Source organism: Scyliorhinus torazame, chromosome 10 (genome assembly GCF_047496885.1).
Source record: "Scyliorhinus torazame isolate Kashiwa2021f chromosome 10, sScyTor2.1, whole genome shotgun sequence".
In the NCBI taxonomy this organism is placed as follows: Eukaryota; Metazoa; Chordata; class Chondrichthyes; order Carcharhiniformes; family Scyliorhinidae; genus Scyliorhinus; species Scyliorhinus torazame.
In genome coordinates, this window is record NC_092716.1 from 67,954,784 (window position 1) to 67,975,577 (window position 20,794).

At 42.9% G+C, this 20,794-nt stretch overlaps 1 protein-coding gene across 2 annotated transcripts in view; it reads left to right on the forward strand.

Moving 5' to 3' along the window:
• Positions 1-20,794, forward strand: part of nkd1 (NKD inhibitor of WNT signaling pathway 1) — a 115,521-nt gene that overhangs the window by 64,380 nt on the left and 30,347 nt on the right. For both annotated transcript variants that reach the window (XM_072518228.1, XM_072518229.1), the window contains exon 4: positions 3,085-3,142. In XM_072518228.1, the coding sequence (XP_072374329.1) occupies positions 3,085-3,142 (58 nt within the window). The remainder of the gene's footprint in view (positions 1-3,084; positions 3,143-20,794) is intronic.

The window sequence follows — 20,794 nt, forward strand, 5'->3', positions numbered from 1 at the left end:
GTGTTCATGAAAGGAAGTTCCATAGATCAGTTACACTCACTGAGAGCATGGTCTCTGCTGATGGAGGGGTGAGAATAGGGTTACTGCAGCAGTTTGGAGCTGGAAGCAGAGAGGAAGGGACTAGGCTTGGGAAAAGGTGGAAAGGTTGTGACATGATTTGCAAACCTAGAGTCCGCTTCTATCTTGACAGGTAGACTGAGGCATTTGACAATAACATTTTTCCTTTACTTAACGGAGCCAGGGTTACTGTTCTCAAAATGAAAGTCCGGTTCTTCCCATCCTTGGTTTCTCCATACTTCCAACATCCACCATTCCATCGCGCACACAGTTAAAATTGTTGTGACCTTACTAAACTAACTGGTTTCAAATGTCCACCCCACCCCCACCTCATGTCCACTCACCGGCAATGTACACAATTGTTGCAGAGAGGTGAGTTAGGAAGGAAATCGCTGTGTTCCTGCATGAATCTATTGGATACTATCTGTGATAACTTTTGGATTTTTTTGGTCAATGAGGGCTGTTGCAGGATCAGCCACTCTTATTTCACTGCCAATCCCCCATATAAAGGTGCTTCCTCTCTTGTGGACCTAGGCACCTGAAAATATAAACATGTATATAAAATATGAGAACATATAATTAGCATTGAAACCCGACTTATGCTGCTCATAAGATGTACATCTGATGGGTTTACTAATTGTCTCTAGATCTCCTATTTTTTTTTAACTGAGTACTGTCATCAACCCCACACACTCCCCATGCCCCCCATGCCAAGTTATGATGCTTACATGCCCACTCACACACTGTGCACTTTATAGAAGCAATGAACCCTATAGTGACAATAGGATGTGTAAAAGCGTTAGAAACGGTCATTCATTGATATCTTTCCAGGGGAAAAAAACTTATTATTATAAGCCAGCAAATGTTTCAATTAGCCAGACCCCTTAAAGGATCAAAGCTGAAACTGCAAGTACTTGAAACCTCTTTATCTTGTGTAAATAAACATTGTACAGTTGACAGAAGTGGTGAGAGTTAGAGCTGCCAATGAAGCAATGCTTTCCCTGGGGTTCAAGTGTTTCAGTAGTCTAATGGATGTATGGACTGTCAGCCAAGAATATATAATCAGACTATTGTCACTGTTAGATGCATTAGTTCTCTACAGTGTTTCGGGGTGAATGGAGATAGAAGTGCCATAGCTTGGTATGGGGGACAAGAGGGGCTATAAGGGATAGATGGGGGCATACCTTGGCATGGGGGAATGAGTGGTCACAGGAGGTGGGGAGGGGAGCACACTTTCACATGGGGAGCATGAGGAAGATCTTTAGAAGTTACCTTTGAAAATATTCCATCAAGCTGTCTATGGTTCATGACCGATCTACAGTGGACCACGACTGTTTGGAAAGCTGGCGCGATGCCATGAAAATTGCAGAGGACTAGGACATGCCTATCCCTGAAATGGAGCCGGCCGAGTGCCAGGTGTGGGCTTGTTAAAAGACACTCCTGAAAATTGATAGCCCCCGGAATGGGGTCGGGAATCCTGGAATCTGGTCTCAGCCCCCATTTTCACTCATCCACAGTCTCCCCGACTCCATGATAATCCAGCCCATTAACTCTTTTTCACTTATCTGGCTTGCTGAGTATTTCCAATATTTTCTGTTTTTATTCAGATTTTCAGTAGCCTCACTATTCTGCTTTTTGATTACTGTTGGACATTACTCGGTTTAAAGTAGGCGTGTATAACCAGTGGGCCGTTATTTCAGACTGCAAAGCCCCTGTATGTGACCCCCCCGGAGCATTTGGTGAAAATGCTGGGAAGACGGGTCAGTGCGTTTGAAGACTTCTGCAGGGGGCAGCTACTCCAATCACAGCTTGTTTCCCTCCCACATTTGCAGCTGATAAGCTTGCTATTGAGCCTGTTCGCAGCAAACATAGACGAGAAGCAGGCTGTGATTGAAGGAGCAGTAAACACTGACAATTGTGAGTCAGTGGGGATAGAGAGAGAGAGATTCTGGATCAAGCAGGGTCTCTGTTCACTGCCCTTTCTCATGGCTCCCCCCACGTTCCTCCCGTTGTCCCCATGATTCCCTTGCTCTCTGAGGGCACCCATGTGAGGGCACCACAGGGCCTCAGTCCAGGTTCCTCTTTTGCTCACAACGCACCTAACCCCCATCCAGCTGATTCAGTGACCAAGTGAGGATGAGTGAGTTTGAGGGGGTGGGTGGGTGAGTGAGTAAGGGTAGATGTGTAAGGATGGATAGTGAGTGTGCCTGTGGACGAGGGAGTATGCCATGGATGAGGGAGTGTATATGAGAGAGGGGCTGAGTTTGTGTGGGAGATGGAGGATGAGTGTGTATATGGGGAACAGAGAGGGGTGAGTGTGTGCGTTTGAGATAGATGAGTGTGTGTCTTTATGGCAGACAAAGGTAAGTTTGTGTGAGAGAGGGGTAAGCTTGTGTCTGGGAGTGAGACGGGTGTGTATTTGTGTGTGGGGGAGAGAGAAGGATGTGCGCGTGGGAGAGAGGGTTGTGTGCCTGGGAGAGAGGGGCTGCACCTGGGAAAGAATGGGGTGAACATGAGTGTGCATGTGGCAGAAAGAGGGGTGAGTGTGCATGTTGGAGAGGGGTGAGTGTGTGTGCACGTGTGGGAGAGAGGGGCGAGTTTGTGCGTGTGTGAGAGAGAGGGGTGAATTTGTGCCTGTGGGGGAGAGATCGGTGAGTGGATGGGATGAGAGGGGTGAGTGTGCCTGGCTCCCAGTCTCAGGGTAGTGCAGCAACCTCAGCTCCCAGACACCAACAGTGCTCTCACCCATTTTCACAGTGGGTGAGGGTGAGTAATTGACTGGGTTTGAGCTGGACACACACACTTTCACCCTCCCACATTTTTAATTAACAATTTATTGCCATGGCATTTTTTTTTGCTCAGCAAGTGTTTCTGTTTATGCGTTAGCTTCATTTCCCAAACCCTCTTGGGAGAAAAATTCAAGTGTGGCCCCTGTGTCAAAAGGTTGGATAAGCCTGGTTTAAAGAAAATCTCTCCATTTAAAAAAAAAACTGCATACTGAAGGTAACTCTGGGTTTTGTCTTGCAGGGATCGGCTGGTGAATTTAGCAGAGAAGGATATAGTGAAGAACATTATCCTTTAGAAGGTAACTGTTGCACTTTGGAAGAAGAAATAGTTCTAGTTCTTTTCATATTTACATTTAATTGCACGCTCAGTTTATCAGTTGGTTGATGCCTGCTTCAAGTACTCTTAAGGCCACAGTTAATATATAAACTTTTCAGAATTGGTGCAAATAGTTGTAATGTCTTATTATTTACTCATTTACTTTGCAGAAAAGATGAAATAGATAGAAGAATTGATATACCTAGGATGTGTCTGTTAAGTGCAATGGTACACAGTCTATTTCACAGTGATTAACACTGTAAGGCAGTGCTTTGGGTCACTGCGGGTGAAGTGAAACTCTCTATGAACTCAATTCATGTCTATCATGTGCTCCATTATTGAACATTTATTTTCCTGCAATATAGCCAGAATAGCAAATATAAACACTAAGATCCTGGTTATCAAGTCCAATTCAGTAATTCACAGGGAATAAATTGAGGGTGGGATTTTCCGGCCGTGTTCGCCCGGCAGCCGTAGAATCCCGCCCGAGGTCAATGGATTTTTCCATTGTTGGCGTCTCGCCCGTGGCGTACTAGCGGTGAGCGGGGTGGAAGAACCCAGCCCTATATTTCAACATGATACTGTTTTCTTCAAATTAGAAAGCATTAAGAGACTGTGCAAAAACACTTTTTCAAAAGAGCTATTTTACCCCAATTCTTAAGCCTGTTGGCTATTAAGTGGTATTGACAGCTGTCTGAATGAACTTGCGCTTTGCTAATTGATTGAGCTAATGCCATTGGTGTTTATTAAATTTGTGACATTACAATGTCACTCATTGTTACTAAGCTGCTGAAGTTGTGTTGAATGTTCGGTATTACTAAACATGGGATTTCATTATCGTAATAAATTTGTTTTGATTGATGTATCTCTGTGGCTACTTTTACTATTTATATCATTGAGTCAACATTTCAGCAATAGTCTATCCAGAAATGAAGACTTTAATGTGCCTTTAGCCCCAATATATTTAGGACTCCGATCTTTACTGCTCTGATCCGTGGTTTCATTGTAATATTAAAAGGACCTTTGCAAACAGTTTTATTGTGCAGAGAGGGATGGCATGTCTAAATATACTGAGAAGTACATGTTAATCTAGACGAGCAAAAGCTGACTAACACTTCAAAATAACTCGTGCATTCAGTCCCCAAAAAAGCTAACTGTGGAACCTGAACGAGAGAGACAACAGGATCACACAGTAGGGTAGAAATGAATGACTGGTTTATTACTCTATATACAGAATCACAAAAACTACTACTCCTCTCCCCAAAGTGCCACCCTTCCTGACCTGCACCCAGGTCAGGGGTTTTGAGTTCATACTCAGCTGTGTAAGGGGGAAATCGAATGGAGCACAGTCCTTGGGCCCCCTAAGGGAGTCATTACTCTAACCATTGAAGAGAATCGCTGATATATGAAAACAAGAATTTACACTTCATATTGTCATCAATATCAAGCTGGCTCTCTTCTCCCCAGTTACCTAATTAGACCGTGAATGTTTAGTGCTGTCCCAGTGAAGCTCGTGCTCTTCCCCTGTCTTCTTTCCCTCTGCCCATATTGGTGCTGTAATTCATGCTTTCACTCCTCACTTCCTCTTTCTTAGTGCTTCCCATTGTTCCCACTCCCAAAGCAACAATCCCAGCTCCTCCCTAATTCATACCCCACCACACCATGAAGTACTGCTCTCAGATTCAGTTGCTTCCCTACCTTTATGTTACCATTCATTAAGCCCCTCTTCATTGTCATAAATTTAATTTCTCCTCCTCACTCTCACCACTATCCATTTTCCCCTTTATTCGCTGCCATCTGTTCAGCTTCCCCTTTCACTGCTGTGCCCTCGCCCTGTTGTACATTCTTGCCATGATTCTGCTCTCCCTCACTCCGCCTGCCATGCTTCCTCTCCCCTCCTCTAATTCAGCAACTCGCTGCTGGTCTTAACCGTGGTCCCGGCATTTAATGGCAAGCATTGCAATCAATACATATTTTAAACAGGATTTGTGGTAGAAAACTCTGGTATACTGGCCATGTCACCAAATCATTGACAGTGGCATTTATACAAATTTGGTGATGAGATATGTGTATTTTCTGTCCGTTTCCTCATAAGAAAAAGTGTGAAAACAGATGCAAACTGCCTCTTTGTATGGAACCGACATTTTCTAGAGACTAGAAAAACACTGCATGGAAGCAGGCACAAACAGCTGGTGGTTTTTAAAAAAAACACCTTGACATTTGTAATTTGGGAATGACTCCATGAAGCCTACCTATGAAAAGTGTTTATTCCTCCTATTTAAAGTCACATTTAATAAGTTTCCCCCTTGTTCCTTCACTGATGTGAATGTGTTTTCTCTCTACTTTTGTCACTGACTCAGCCTGTGGCAGGTGCAGACAGCGACAAGAAACAGCTTAACTCCTGGGAACATAGAGAAGTGCAACTCAAGCCACATGAATCCCCTCCCACCCATACTTGGACACTAGTTTTCCCCGACACATGCTCAACTGAACGAAAGAGTCTTCAAACAAAAAAAAAAAAGGTTTTTGCATAGCCCAGAACCACCATCGGGCTTGCAAAGTTTAATTTGAAGATCCTGAAATTGTAACTTGAGGATTGACCAAACAGCTTGCTGAAGTTCATCTGGTGTAGGTAGGCTCTGCAGCTGTCACCAGTCATCTCCATTACACTCCGGGTGATACATGGCCAGACAGATGGAGTATTCCAGTCGTGGATCTTTCCAGATCCTGCCAATATGTGCGGAATCCATATTATAGACTTTAATGGGTTGAGCGCTTGTATTAGTTGCAGATCTCGAGGGAAGAAAGCTGGCTTTCGGTAAAGGTCAGGATTTTTTGTTAAATAGGAAAAGGCAACTACTTATTGCCTCGATAATCATTTGAGCAACATATGCATTGGCTCATCTATCCTCAAGTTTTGAGATTCCTTTTATATTTTCCCAAATTAGAGATAGCCAAAAGGTTTTGATTATGAGACTTCTGTTAAGGCCGAGTTCTGCATACCTGGAGGAGTAACTGGCACTAATGATGTTGCTAAGTATAGTCACTCTCTCGAACACTCCCGAGATATCCTAACTTAAAATCTGTAACTCTGAAAATAATTTGAAAATGTTGACAAGGAATACCTCTAATGATAGCTTTTTGTACTTCTCCCAAAAAAACTCTGGGCGGGTATCTCCTAGCCCGGGGCCGGGCCGGAGAATCCCCGCAACCGGGCCATGCCGCCCCGATGCCGGCACCTGTTTCTCTGCAGAGCGGAGAATCGGCACCATTGGCACCGCCGTGTTTGGCGCGGCGCCGGTCACGGGCCGCTGTACTTGGCCAGGCTGCCGATTCTCCAGCCCGGATGGGCCAAGCGACCGCTCTAAAAAGGCAGAGTCCCACCGAAGGCGTGGACACTCTGCCGCCGAATGGGAGAATCCCGCCCAAATATTGAGAAGGTCGATAGCATTATCAGAAACTTTTTAGGTTCTTCAAATGAGGAGTGAAAAATGCTGAGAAACATTTTGGTGTATATCATGAATACCCAGGACTGTTTAAACACAAGAGTAAATGCAAATATTAGAGGTTAACACTCATTTCAAAAAGGAATCTGAATCATGAAATGTAACTGCACCTTAGCATGGGTACAGTTAGCCACATAAGGTTAAGAGGAGACTTAATAGAGGCATACAAAATGATCAGGGGGTTAGATAGGGTGGACACTGAGAGCCTTCTCCCGCGGATGGAAATGGCTGGCACGAGGGGACATAGCTTTAAACTGAGGGGTAATAGATATAGGACAGAGGTCAGAGGTAGGTTCTTTACGCAAAGAGTAGTGAGGCCATGGAATGCCCTACCTGCTACAGTAGTGAACTCGCCAACATTGAGGGCATTTAAAAGTTTATTGGATAAACATATGGATGATAATGGCATAGTGTAGGTTAGATGGCTTTTGTTTCGGTGCAACATCGTGGGCCGAAGGGCCTGTACTGCGCTGTATCGTTCTATGTTCTATCACTGTCATGTAGCCTAAGGGTTTGCTCTGTCTTAATCTTGCTGTTATTAAATTTAGAATCTTCTATTCTAGCACGGATTAAATAGATGGTCCAAATCTCAATAGATGTAATTAAATATACAAAGTAATCAATTGCAAATTCAATACTGGGTGAAATAGATGGACGGCAATGATACAAAATGGGCGGATAATGGATCAACGGCTGTGGCTGGAAAAATGTCGGAGTGGGGAGGGGGGGGGGGGGGGGGAACACATTCGAGTGCGGTGCAGCGCAGGCTGTGGATTTGCTCATCAGCCATTTTTTTTCTATTGCTGTTGGTCAGTTTCAATCCCATTCACTCAAACACCAAGGCCGCAATTTTGAGATTTTCATGGCATATTGGTTCTGAAAAAGGAAAGTGGCGAATAGCAATGCTAATTTCATCAAATTTACACCCTGTAAATTGTCTGCCTCTTTTAAACTAGGTGTCAAAATAGTTCTACCTGCGACTACAATTTGAAATTAAAACGGTTCAGAATTGAGCTGCAAGTCCCAATAGATACAACTTTCATCCACAGAAGGAAATAATGTAAATATCACATATGCCTGTTAAAAATTAAAATACTGCCATATTCTCTAAGTCAGGAGAGAACTAGAAAATGATTGGAAGTAATATCTGATATGCTACTTGACGTTTTAGTTTTTCATTTTCCAGGCGAGGGTATTATTAATTTGCTGACAAGTTTTTACGCAAATTGCGGTGCCGTAAATAAGCTGACCGTCGCTATTTATCAAGCTGGATAAAGTTGATCCATTTCATTTGCCAGAAGAACGGCACGGTGGCACAGCGGTTAGCACTGTTGCCTCACGGTGTCAGGCACCCGAGTTCAATTCCAGCTTCGGGTGACTGGGTGTGGAGTTTGCACTTTCTCCCCGCTTCTGCGTGGGTTTTCTCCAGGTGCTCCAGTTCCCCCCACAACCCAAAGATATGCAGGTTAGGTGGATTGGCCATGGCTCAATTGCCCCTTGATGTTCAAAAGATTGGGCTGGGTTACAGGGATAGGGTCGGGGTATGGGCCCAAGTCATGTGCTCTTTCTAAGGGTTGGTGCAGATTCGATGGGCCGAATGGCCTCCTGCACTGTAGAGATTCTGCACCGTAGAGATTCTTCTTCCATGAAGTACACATTCTGGAATTATAAATTTGCATATATTTAGATTATTAACTGGAATTCGTGTTTTTCCTTTTCACAAAAAAAGGGGAGTTGTAAAGTAAATGGGCAGGATTCTCTGTAGCCCGATGCCGACATGATCAGCGACCGGGCCGAGAATGGATCCCGACGCCGAAATCGGAGCAGGCGCTGGTTTGACACTGGTTTGACAATGCTCTGCCCCCTCCAAAATGGCAGCATTGAGACGCTTGCCACATGCCATTTCACGCCGTTGGCGCGTCATCGGATGGCCCACCCACGATACCCCACCCCCGATGGGCCGAATTCCTGACGGCATGGGACACGTGTGATCTCGGCCAGCATGCCGGCTGTGGACTGTCCAGCGCTGTCACACTAGGCCGGGATCCATGCCGCTGGACAGGGGAGCTTCTGCTAGGGCTGGGGGACTGGCGGGGGGTGGTAAGGGGCGGGGGGGGGGGGGGGGGGCTGTTGGGTCACGGTTGGCGGATTAGGTTTTGCGTATGGCGTGATCAGTGCAGGTTGTCAGCCGTGTGCATGTGCGGCCCGGGACACAGCCGTTTTCGGCACTTTCTCTCGGCTAGCCCCTCAACGGTACCGGAATTGGTATGGGGTCGGCGCCGAATTTCCTGTTGTAAAATCCACACATACTACGCTGGCGCCAGCACCTAGTCTCCAGAATGGAGAATTCAGCCCAATATTTTTAATTGGCAAACAAATCGTTTGGATGAAAATGACTTCTGTGAAATTCGTATTTGATGTTTGTCCGTAAGCATGGGCCAACCTGAGAAATAGTCCTCCTCTGAAACACTGATGAATTTTCTATCTTTGGATTAGTATTCTATGTTTGGGATGTTGGCAGTGCAATGAAACCGGAGGAAATGTTTGTAAAGAATCAGCCTGACTTCATTTGATAGCGTACGGGACAGTAACTAATAGGGCAGTACCTCTGCATGCCTTGTGTTGCTGTGAAAGTTTTTGTGCTTCACAGTGATGCAGAATATGTGGTTCAACTGCAGCCAAACTGGCATGAGTTTGGTGCTGGACTTCATGTGTGAGACCATTTCAAGGAGATAGCTGCATTTCACTTTTTACATACTAGCTGTGCCTCATAGCTACCAGTGTGAAATAAATGCTTCAAAAACAAAGACCTTTAAAATCTCATAAATCATTGAAGTTTTTAGAAGTCAGTAAATGGTGAAAAGAACAGTTGGCTCTTTTGGTGATTTAAAAAAAATATCCCAAGTCTGTATATGTATGTTTCGAGTACTCCGATGCAGATTAGAGCTTTCTCCTGACGGTAGTGGAGTGGACAACCGGCAGTATGACTTTGTGCTGCTGGCATGCAGTGGTCAAAATTGGTTACCCGTGTCAGATAGTACCTGCAACATAACTGCAAGATAATGCAGCAAAATTTCACCCAACTGTCTCGCTATATCTGATCCACCGTGAGTTTGAGAATCCAAACTGGTGGAAGAAGGTGATAAAAGTTTAGCTGACAAATAGATCTGATTAGAATGCGAAGCATGTACTCTGATTTAAAATAGATTGTTTATACTACCTCCCTTTTTTTTCAAATTGAGAATCTGTCTTTCTAATCCATAAATTAAAAGAATGCAGGTATAGATTTTTTTCTGGGTTATGCTATGAGATATCTCATTCTCCAGTGAGAACATATGATTATTTTTCTGCTGACTGGTATAGTCACACAGATTAGGAAAAGTTTCAACCATATTCAATGTACTTATCTTTTGTGTACTGGTTAAGTGTGAATCCCTTAACTTTAGTGCTGAAATATTGTTCATAGAAACGGAACACCTCATTTATCTGGAGGAACAAACATTTTTGGGAGTTTCTGAGTTATTGGGATGCTATAGAATGAATTATGCTACAATAAAATGTTATCATTAATTATTTAAACGCTTAATACGATCCTTTTTATGGCCTTGAATGGCAGAGAGGCGAAGCGGTGGGTTCCTGAATCGAGGATTTATTTGGCGAGAAATGCATACATTAGTGGTTCTTTTGAACTGTAGAATGAACAAACTAAACATCAAAGGATTGAGCTACGTGAGCAGATGTTGACTCCGTGAAACCCCAGCTTAAAGGTTATGACTCCTACCCAGTATTGGGTTTAATATATATAATGTGGAAAGAAACTGTTTAACTCTTATTGCCTGGCATATGCAGCATCTATATTTGGTGTGGGGGAAGGGAAGGTGAAGAGAGAAGGGACTTCCAGCAGCTTTTCTTAAGTTGCTCTTTCATAGTTACATAGGTTTTTTCACTTCTGTCCACATCAATCAAACAGGACCATGGCTGGTATTAGTGGTGCTCTCTGATCAGCCATTTGTTGGGCTGTTTCCACAGGGTGGAGCTGGCCCAGCGTTGCTTTAAAGTGCTCTTTCCTGTAGTCTGCATGTGACTGATGTCAGCTCCCAGTTTATTAAAGCAGCTTAGTTTAAACTGTAAAACTCCTGCTGTCTAGTTGGAAGTCTAGTCGAGTTGTGGGACCGTTCTTAAATTCCTGTATCAATCTTTGAAATTATAACAACAATCTGCTTTGAGCACAGCAGGTTTTGTGGCTGGTGTCATTCCCTTAGTAATAGATTTCTTTTTTAAAAATAGTAATCTCTTTCTGCATAAATGTTCAGAACCTGACCAGAGCTGGCAGGCCTGAAGAACATTATACTATAAACAGCAGGCAATATTTTAATCTTAAAAGGAATTTTAATTTGCTTGTTTGTAGCGTTATTCTGCAGAATTTGATTATTTTTTAATCTAACTCTGACAGTAATCTTTTAAACAAGCCCGTGTTACAAATTGAAAAACTTGCATTATAGAAAGAATAATAAATTTCAGCTAATCATGCAACTGTAATAATAACTGAGCAAAACCCGTTAGAAAGTGGTAGGTATTTTAATTATGATTTTGAATATTGTTACAATCCCAATTGATATAACTGGACAGGAAGATCTCAGAATGGAACCCTGGCTCAAGAGACATTTTTTCTAATCAAACATGGAGGAAGAGATTCACAGGACCGCTAACTAGTTTTAACATTAAAAAACATGGAAAATTTGGATTTTCATACAGTACCCTTTTACTCCCCCCTTAGCTCAACAATTACACAGAGGTTTTAAGATTAACATGGCTGACAAAGTACATTTAAAGCTACAATTATAGTCCCTTTGACGCACATAAAATGCCTGTGGTCAAATGCACACTCCACTCTGAAACCACAAGTGAAGAATGACTGTGGATGCCTCCCCAGAATCCCCCAGATGATTTTCACATAAGAGTTTCAAGACTCTAATCTCCAAAACACACTTTAATATCTTTTCTCATAATCATGCTTTTGATGCACGGTTTGCATTGCAAAATCCAGTCCATGTTTTCCAAAAGACTCTTGTGAACAGAGCTTCTGCCAGCGAATCCACTCCAAGATTTTAGATCAACCCCTTTTCCAGGATTTCTTTGGGCACGATTCAGCGGTCTCGAGTTAAAGTCTGCTTCAGCTCGCCAGCAGGAAAGGCTCTCGCAGATCGGGGTCCCGATCTTAACCCCCCCCCCCCCAACCCCTTTTCAGTCCCCCTGTAGTTTTATTACCCCCCTCCTAACCACCCCTTCCCCATCCTAGGGAAGGTCCCCAGCAACTCTCCCTACTCACCTTCCCTCTACATAGCAAGACACCCCCCCCCCCCCCACTGTGTCTGATCGCTGGCAGCGCCAACCTTGTACTGCCACCCTAGTGCCAGGGGTGTGCCAGGGTGTCACCCTGACCTGTCCAGGACATGGGGGTTTCCAATAGCCTGGGTGACCCTCCCCTCCCAGGTGCTGTTACAACTGGCCCACGACAGTGTGGTCCAGTACTAAACCGCGTCCTATTGAGGTCCTCCCAGCATGGCCTGGGTGTTGGGTGAATCCGCGTCTGCGTATTCTGGGTATTTAAATAAGCCACAAGGTAACTCGCCATCGGCCCGCGCAAAGCCTGATTTAGGGTGCGCGATTCATCCGTTGCACTCGGTCGCTGGAATCGTATCCTTTGTCTAGACTGACTTCCAATGTTATACCCACTGATATCCAGCCAATACTGCCTTCCTAATTACTTAAAAATTTGGTTCACAGACTGCAGTAAGACATTCCAAACTTTAGGAACCTTTAAAATTACTTTACAAATCTTCAGAAACTTTGTTTTCCACCAGCTGATTCCTTCCCAACTTTCTCAATGGTCCCCATGAACCATATCCTCTCCCATTTACAGGTTTCTAGAACCAACTGTCCTTTAGTTCCACTGGAGCTTGCTTTCTTGCACATTACGACATTGTACAGCATCTCTTGGGCCTCGAGCAGAGTTGGCTGTCTATCTGCAACTGCCCTGGCTTTCAGTTAGATAATCTAAGAACAGGAAAGCTTTTTGTATTACCTTACAAGGGCCTCTAGTTGCTAAGCAATGCTTGCATATCTCTGCTGGCCTATTGATTTTTAACACCACAGCTCTCTCAATCACAAGAGAATCCCAATTGCAATTGAAACCAACCCGCACACAAACAAACACCTTTGTCCAGCATGCATCTAACTACAGGTCCCTTCCAGGCACAGAAACATTAAATTGAACCCACTTAAAACTATTTATGTTATTTCTAATGTTTACCCACACACATAAATCCCTTAAAACTACCTTTGTTTTCCTAATAATATTTATTACAAATGCTTGGATTGAGAGTTTGTGGCATTCTGAATTTCACAGTGCTATCCCGAATATCCCCACCACCTATGCTTTGCTAAAATCACTGCAGTAAACTTTGTGATGTTTGGTAGTCTACCAACTGCAATTCTCTACCAACTGGAATTTCTGTTGGGTCTGTTTTTTGACTGGAATGTCTCTCCTCCCTTAGGAGCTGGTGCTACCACTTGTTCCCCTTTAGTCCCATTCTCACTCAACCACTAAACATTGTAAAATTCCTTGGTAGCTGTTAATCGAGGCCTGCCTTTGCTCCTGTCTCAACCTCCCACTGCTCTGCAGCCCTATGTTCCCCCAGTGCGACTCACTAGATTTGCATGCACCCACATCTCTTGTGAGACCTCAACATCCACGTCACCCCCCGCGGGATCACCCAGCATTAGTTGAAAACGCAGAACCCTTGAGTAATCGGCATTTTGATTAAACGGCAGCAACAATTTCCCATGCATGCTGAATAATAGAAATTTTACTGCATTAACGATCGTCAATGTAAGTTCATGCAAATCCTCACTTGGAAGTCCTCCCCCTCCCCCCCTCAAACATAGGACAGGGATTTGAAATCATCATTTAGCAAAACCCACAGTAGCTACAAATGAATGGAAATTTAAACTCTTAAGGTATGTACAGTTAAAGGAAAGTAATTGGGTTTCATTCCAGAGTCAAACGATCCGATCTGACTGTTCTGTACAGGATGTCCAAGGCTTTCTTGTGTGAAGCATGTTCACTGTATTTGTACAAATATGTTTTTTTTATATGTATTCAAAAGTTTTAAACACTGAAGGTGTTCTTTTTTTTTTTTGTTTGTTTAATTTCTTCTTATATTTGAATTCACAACAATCGTGTGTCAAAGCTTTAAGTGACCCCAAAAAGCATGCTGGGAGTGATTTTGCTTTAGCTTCAGAGATGGGTGGAGAATCTTCTTTGATCTTTAAAACAAAGTTCACTCTTCTGGCTAACATAAAAACAGTGTTTAAATTTTAACTTAATGAATTAGTTACTTCATTTAATTCTGTCTGATCTACAGCCAAAATGCATTTTCTTAGCATGAGAATAAAGCATCAAAGAGTTTCAAGCGAATATGGCCAAATAAAGCGTTTAATTTGGCAGTTGCTACCTAATGGGATAAACAGGATAGTGTGCAGTTGGCAGTGCAAACTTAGAGGGATCCAGGTCAGTAGTGCTTGTAACATACCAAGATCAAAATTTGCACAATCTTGGTACCAATACAAAAAAACGAACCTGATTTTCGTGGGTTTTATGCATTTCAATGGAATTGGAGAATCGTGCCCAATGAATTGATCAACAAAGATACAGCCGGTAAAAATGTTAAAAACTCTGATTAGTACATTTACTTTCATTAAATTGTTGTAATGTCAGAAAGCCAATGTCATATTATCTAGCATCAAACTGAGTCACAAGAATAATGGAACTAATCCGCTCTCTCTCAGTCAAGCATTACATTGTGCTATAAGGGGTTAGTTCTAACTGTAATATGCTAATCAGGTACTGAGTACATCATCACATGAAGTGATGTAATGTTAAATGGTTTGCTCTCTTTCATGCCTTATGTAAAATGTGTCTTAATAAAGTTCCTGTTTTACATATCTACCAAGAATATAATGTACATTAGCCCTTCTACTAGGCTACTCAGTTTGAGTTGAACTAGTAGCAATATCCCAGTAAATAGCGTACATTTACCCTTGTAGGTAACAAAAACTCGCACAGATTTAGCTTCATTCTGAAAAGTGTTTCACAGAACTTGCAGCTATTGGTTTAGTGATATGCATCAAGAGCTTTCGACATGTCCGCTAAGTTTACATTGTAACGAGGGCAGCATGGTGGCGCAGTGGTTAGCACTGCTGCCTCACAGTGCCGAGGACCTGGGTTCGATCCTGGCAGACTCCGCACAGACAGTGACCCAAGGACTGTCCTACAGCGGCATTGCAATGTCAGGGAGAGGGTATGTGCAGGGGAGGGAGTTCCTGGCAGACACCGTCTAATTATCCCATACAGGACATGGCACAACACAACCTGCTGCTCCTGATGACGAAAGTACAGCAACTCTTCTGGCCCCCAGTCACTTCTACATAGGTTGGTCAAGCAGGAAACCCGTGGCTGTTTCAGTTCAATCTGAGCTTAATACAGTAGTTGGACTCCAATGACAATATCGGCACACTTTAGCTTGTTTGACAATACAAAAAAAAAGACACTGCAGCTTTACTGATGCATCTTAGAATAGCTCACATGCAGATACCGCACAGACAGTGATCCAAGCTGGGAATCGAACCCGGGTCCCTGGTGCTGTAAAGCAACAGTGCTAACCACTGTGCTACATTCTTTGAACCCTCCATCCTAATCTAGACCTGATTCCACTTCCCCTAAAATCTAGCACATGATTGGGAGGAGAATAATTGGGCTGATAGCCTTACAAACGGGTGCTTCATAAAATCCAATAGCACAGGCATGCATAGTCTAGACAACTTTAGTACTGGGCTTGTAAATGTATGCAAGATGCAAAACCTAGTGTTGTATAGCAAATCAGGACTGTGTGATGCCAGCACAAGAGATAGTTATTACTGAGTTGGAGAAAGACTGCATCCAATTTGGGAAAATTATGGTTACTTTGGAGTTTTATTCAAATTTACTTTTGTTTTATTAAAGTAATGTTTATGCAATCTTGTCTGGTATCCCAGGTTTAATTTGTAATAGAATTGCCTGTGGTTTAAAATAAGTGGAATGTTAAAAACTTATATTTGCAAATTCAGTGTTGTATATCTTATTGGCGATATTAGTCATGAATTTATTTCATTTTGTGGTCTTGGGTGATTCCATTTTCGTACTTACTCCGAGGGTGCATTTATACTGTTAACTAGTGACGTAGCGTTATTGTCACTGGACTAGTAATCCAGAGACCCAGGGTAATGCTCTGGAGACCTGGGTTCAAATCCCACTATGGCAGATGGTGAAATTTGAATTCAATAAAAATCTGGAATTAACAGTCAAATGATGACCATGGAACCATTGGTGATTGTCGTGAACAAAAATCCCCATCTGGTTCACTAATGTCCTTTTTAGGGAAGAAAATCTGCCACCCTTACCTGGTCTACAGACAACTCCAGATCCACAGCAATGTTGACTCTTAAATTGCCTTGGGGATGGGAAATAAATGTTGGGCAAGCCAGAGACGGCCACATCCCATGAATAGTTTTTATAAAAATAGAGAATTGGTTTATTCTGTTTAGTTCCCAATCAACTTGTCCGAGGCAAGGGAGCTTTGCTTAAATGCATGCAAAGAGCTCTACTTTTAATGGTTTTGAAATGAGGGAAGAAATCATTTACATTTCCAACTCCTTTAAAATCACTCCATGTAAGTTTATAACTTGCCTAGAAGGACCGACAGAGTGATGTAGCATGTAGTTTAACTTCAGGTGCCATGGTATCTCACTGTTTTCCCTTCATTTCGCAGCAACACACCCCGAGTCACAAATCAACAGGAATCTAATGAAAAAACAGAATGCCTTTAAAACATCAGATTTCCATATACTTAATTACTTTTATGCTCCCTATATATTTCTGAACTTCTGTTGTGCAATTCCTTTTCTTCCATAGCTGTCTTCCTTTGATAAGGTTTCAGTGGGGATTAAATGAAACTAGTACAAAATGGGATATGGTTTATTTCCATATTTGTGTGATTAACTGGATTACGCAGCTAGTTTTTAAAAACTAGCTTGGGGAAAAAAGGTTTAATGCATCATTGCAGAAAGTGGAGTTTTAATCATCAGATGCCTGTTGTGAAATTTAGCAATTTTCTGTAAAGTTTTCATTTGAAGTAATTTCTATATACTAATCACCATTTAAATGATTAAAGCAGGCAGCAAGAAACAATTATTATACAGATTAATGTAATAGTACTTGAAAGAGGATTTGTTGTCATTTCTACCATCTGTGCACTTGCCTACACATCTACCAAATATCACAAGGCAGCAAATCTGTGATGTTGACGCTGAGAGCAATCATATGTCAAAGGCTGCTTTTTGAGACAAAAAGTAATGTAAAAGCTTGTAGACCATTGCTGAAAAGTTCTATATTGCATTTTCTTTTATTAGAATAGAAACTGGAGATGAAGAAATCAGCTTTTGAGCTGTAAGGATTATTATTGTGGTGGTAAGAAGCTAGCACAGCAGTAAGGGGCCAATATTGCTAATTGGCTGTGTGAGAAAAGCTATCTGTGTTATTTCAAATGTGGAATAGAAGTTGTGAGGTCATTTTAATGAAATGTATTAAAGTTATGACTTCATAGTTAGAAATTCTGGATGGGAACAACTGTTAATACTAAGGCTCAATGATTAAGATTTTGAACTGACACCTCAAGGCCATACACTATGAAATGAACCAAAACTTTACCACAGTTTGTCACCAGAGAGTTTATCAGTCTTACAAGCCAAGGATTGCCCTTGGATATCTATTAAATTAAGGGTGTGCCTAATTCATCAGCCACAGCTTTCATCTGACAAAACTGTTCAGTTTGTTGGCAGGTTGCCAAAAGTATTTTAAAAAATGTTTTGCATAATAGACATGAATTCTTTCTGATAAATTATTCATAGAAAATAAGTAATGACTATTATGTTAATTCAAGTGTTTCTATAATGATTGAATTATTAGAGGCTTTTGATTAAAGTACTGTTGTTAGCCTTTCCCAGGCAGATCCTGCTTTTATAGACCACCAGGGATAATTGGAATTGGTGGTAAATCAGAACCAGAACTAGACTTAACTTACTTTAAGCTGTGCACATATTTACCTGGAATGACTCCAGTTGGCAAGGTTTGCGGGGCTGTCTGTTGTTCATCAGGGACTTCTCCATTGCAACACCTATTCAGGAAATCTGTGATTTCGAAACCACATGCTAATCCTGGGAAATTCAATGCAAAACATTCCGTGTTGGAAGGCTAGACTATTAACACTGCAAGCAAGAAGCTACTGGACCTAACTGGGGATTTCAAGATGCTGTAGCTGATTACACTTATCACATCAGCAGCTTTAACTCCCACACCATACCCGATCTCACCACTGTAACGCCGCCTGTGGTTAGGGGAGTTGTGGGAGAGTCCTCTTTGCACTATGGCCGCAATTTAATGGTCTCGTCGCACGTGACCTGGTGAAGCGACAGGCTACTTAATCTTGTGAGAGGCCGCTCACAAAATTTGCGACGCTCAAAACTTCTCGCAAGATTTAATGGAATCGCACAAGACGTTGCAATCTGGATGTCGCCGTCGCTGGGCGAGATCCAGATTAACATAGTTAAGTGAATCATTAGGCTCATTTGAATATGTTTGCGCCATATTCTCTCGGGGCCCATGAACTAATGGTCGTGCCTGGGAATCTTGCCATGGCGCTGTTTAGCACTGGTTTCCACAAACATGGACCAGGTGTAACGGCACCTGGAAGGATCTTGCAGGCCATTAGAGACCCCTGGGTGGTCAAGCTCTGGACAGGGTGGTAACCTTGCTTTCCCGTTCACAGGTTGCTCAGGTGCCAGGGATCAGGCCTGGGAGTGCCTTGCCCTTAAGAGGTGTGGACACAGTAAGAAGTCTTACAACACCAGGTTAATACTTCTTACTGTGCTCACCCCAGTCCAACACCGGCATCTCCACATTAAGAGTTGGAGTGAGGGGTGGGCTCGAGGACTGCCATAAACGGAAGTTGGGTGCAGTGGACGGGTGCCCCGGAGAGTGGCTGGGGGAGGAACGAAAGATCGGGGCAACATTTAAAAATGTGTCGTCGTCCCCATCCGCGAATGCTCTTCCTGCACTGGTGAGCTGAGCTCGTCAATGCAGGAAATGGTGTAAGTGCACCTACGGCAGGGCATTCTTCGGTGGGGCCAAAAAAAGTGCAGAATAGCGTTAAATAGTTGTGTCTTTCGAAACACCACGTCCAAAACTTAACTCTGATTCTGTCCCGTTAAATCACGCCCGGATTGCTCTGCCTGATTGCAATCACACCAAACATGCAACTCTAAAGCAGCTGATTAGCTGTCTTCAGGCTGCATCTAGCAGGGTTTCATCCCCAATTGCCTGTGAGACCTGGCAATAAGCAGTAAACAGCTGGTCGATGCATTAATGGATGTAGCAGTAGCAACAATTCCAATGAAGCAGATTCCTGGTGAGGTCTAGTGACATCCCCAACACATTGCTTCAAGAACAGAAGGAAAAGGTCTTGGAGATAAACAGCGCTCCGTGAAATTAAACAGCCAGTTAACCACCCACAAGCTATTTGAAAGCTTGGGGAAAGGTTTTTGACATAAACAGGCGCAATGACTACTACACCACCTCACAAGTTATCAAATTTGCTGACAGCGAACAGCAAGCTTCACAATGTTTTGCTGAATGGTAGGCACGTGGCAGGGCTTGGCTTGTAGCTCATTCCTGTACTTCATTTGTTGACGACTTTTAAATAGTCAAACGATGAATTGAGGCGCACTCCCAATCTGCCGATGATGTTTCCATTTACATGAGTTCAGGTAGTATCCGAAAAGCTCCAGATAAGCTTGGATGACCTGGAGAAATGGATCAACCGGTAAGAGTTTTGCTGAACTTCAGGAAATCAAGGTGTAGTGCAATCATACAAAAATAGAGCAAGAAACAGGGTGTGAGGACTGAGTGTTTGTCAAGGCCAATCAAGATCAGGCGAGGGCAGAAGTTCCTGGGCTTAACTATCCGAAGGAATATGACTGACTTGGTACGACAGTGACTTCACCTGAGGTTGAGCTAGAGTAGGCAGGTTGTGAGTTTTGTGTACAGAAAAATAGCAGTAGAGTTAGCTCCAGAATTTTTCACAGACAAAGCCACATCCACGTAAACCAGGTGTATCGTGAACTAATTGCTGATTAAGAGGTTATCAACAATCTAGAGCCATAAAGACAGCCTTATTACCTTCCAGGCTTTAACAGCTCAACCTATCTGCACAACATTTGTGTACTCCAGTATAAAGAAGAAAAACAGAACCCACCTTAGTACATTTGCAACACTGCACCGTCTCTGGATCTGTTTTAGGTGGCATACCTCAGCAACACTGAACCACAAGAGAGGATATGATCAAAGGATTTGCTCTGAAATCGTCGTACTGGCTGGAATTGCAGTGCACAGCACCTTCATGTTAATTTCTGCCCTGCCCTGTTCGCTCCTGTTGAAGAGCAAGTAACAATCAGTGCTAAAGGGGCAGCAAGGTGGCACAGTGAGTAGTACTGCTGCCTCATGAGGCCGAGGTCCCAAGTTCGATCCCGGCTCTGAATCACTGTCCGTGTGGAGTTTGCACATTCTCCCCGTGATTGTGTGGGTTTCACCCCCGCAACCCAAAGATGTGCAGACTAGGTGGATTGACCACGCTAAATTGCCCCTTAATTGGAAAAAATGAATTGGGTACTCTAAATTTTTTTTTAAATCAGTGCTAAAATGTTCGTATGGGCTCCTCACCAGGCACATCACACTCCCTGAGCCGGGTTTGACATCAACTCTCTAAATCTTTAAATACAAGCTAAAATTTGAATCCATTTTATTCAATAAAGTTTGGGAAATGAGTGGATCATTGTTAAATAAGGGTGCTTCAAATTCAGCTTCAGTTATTTCAGTAAATTGTTGGTGGGCTCAGTAACACTTAAACCATTTTATCCTGACATTCACTTGACCAAAGAAAAGCTGCAAAGTCCAGAAAGAATTAGTGGACCATCAA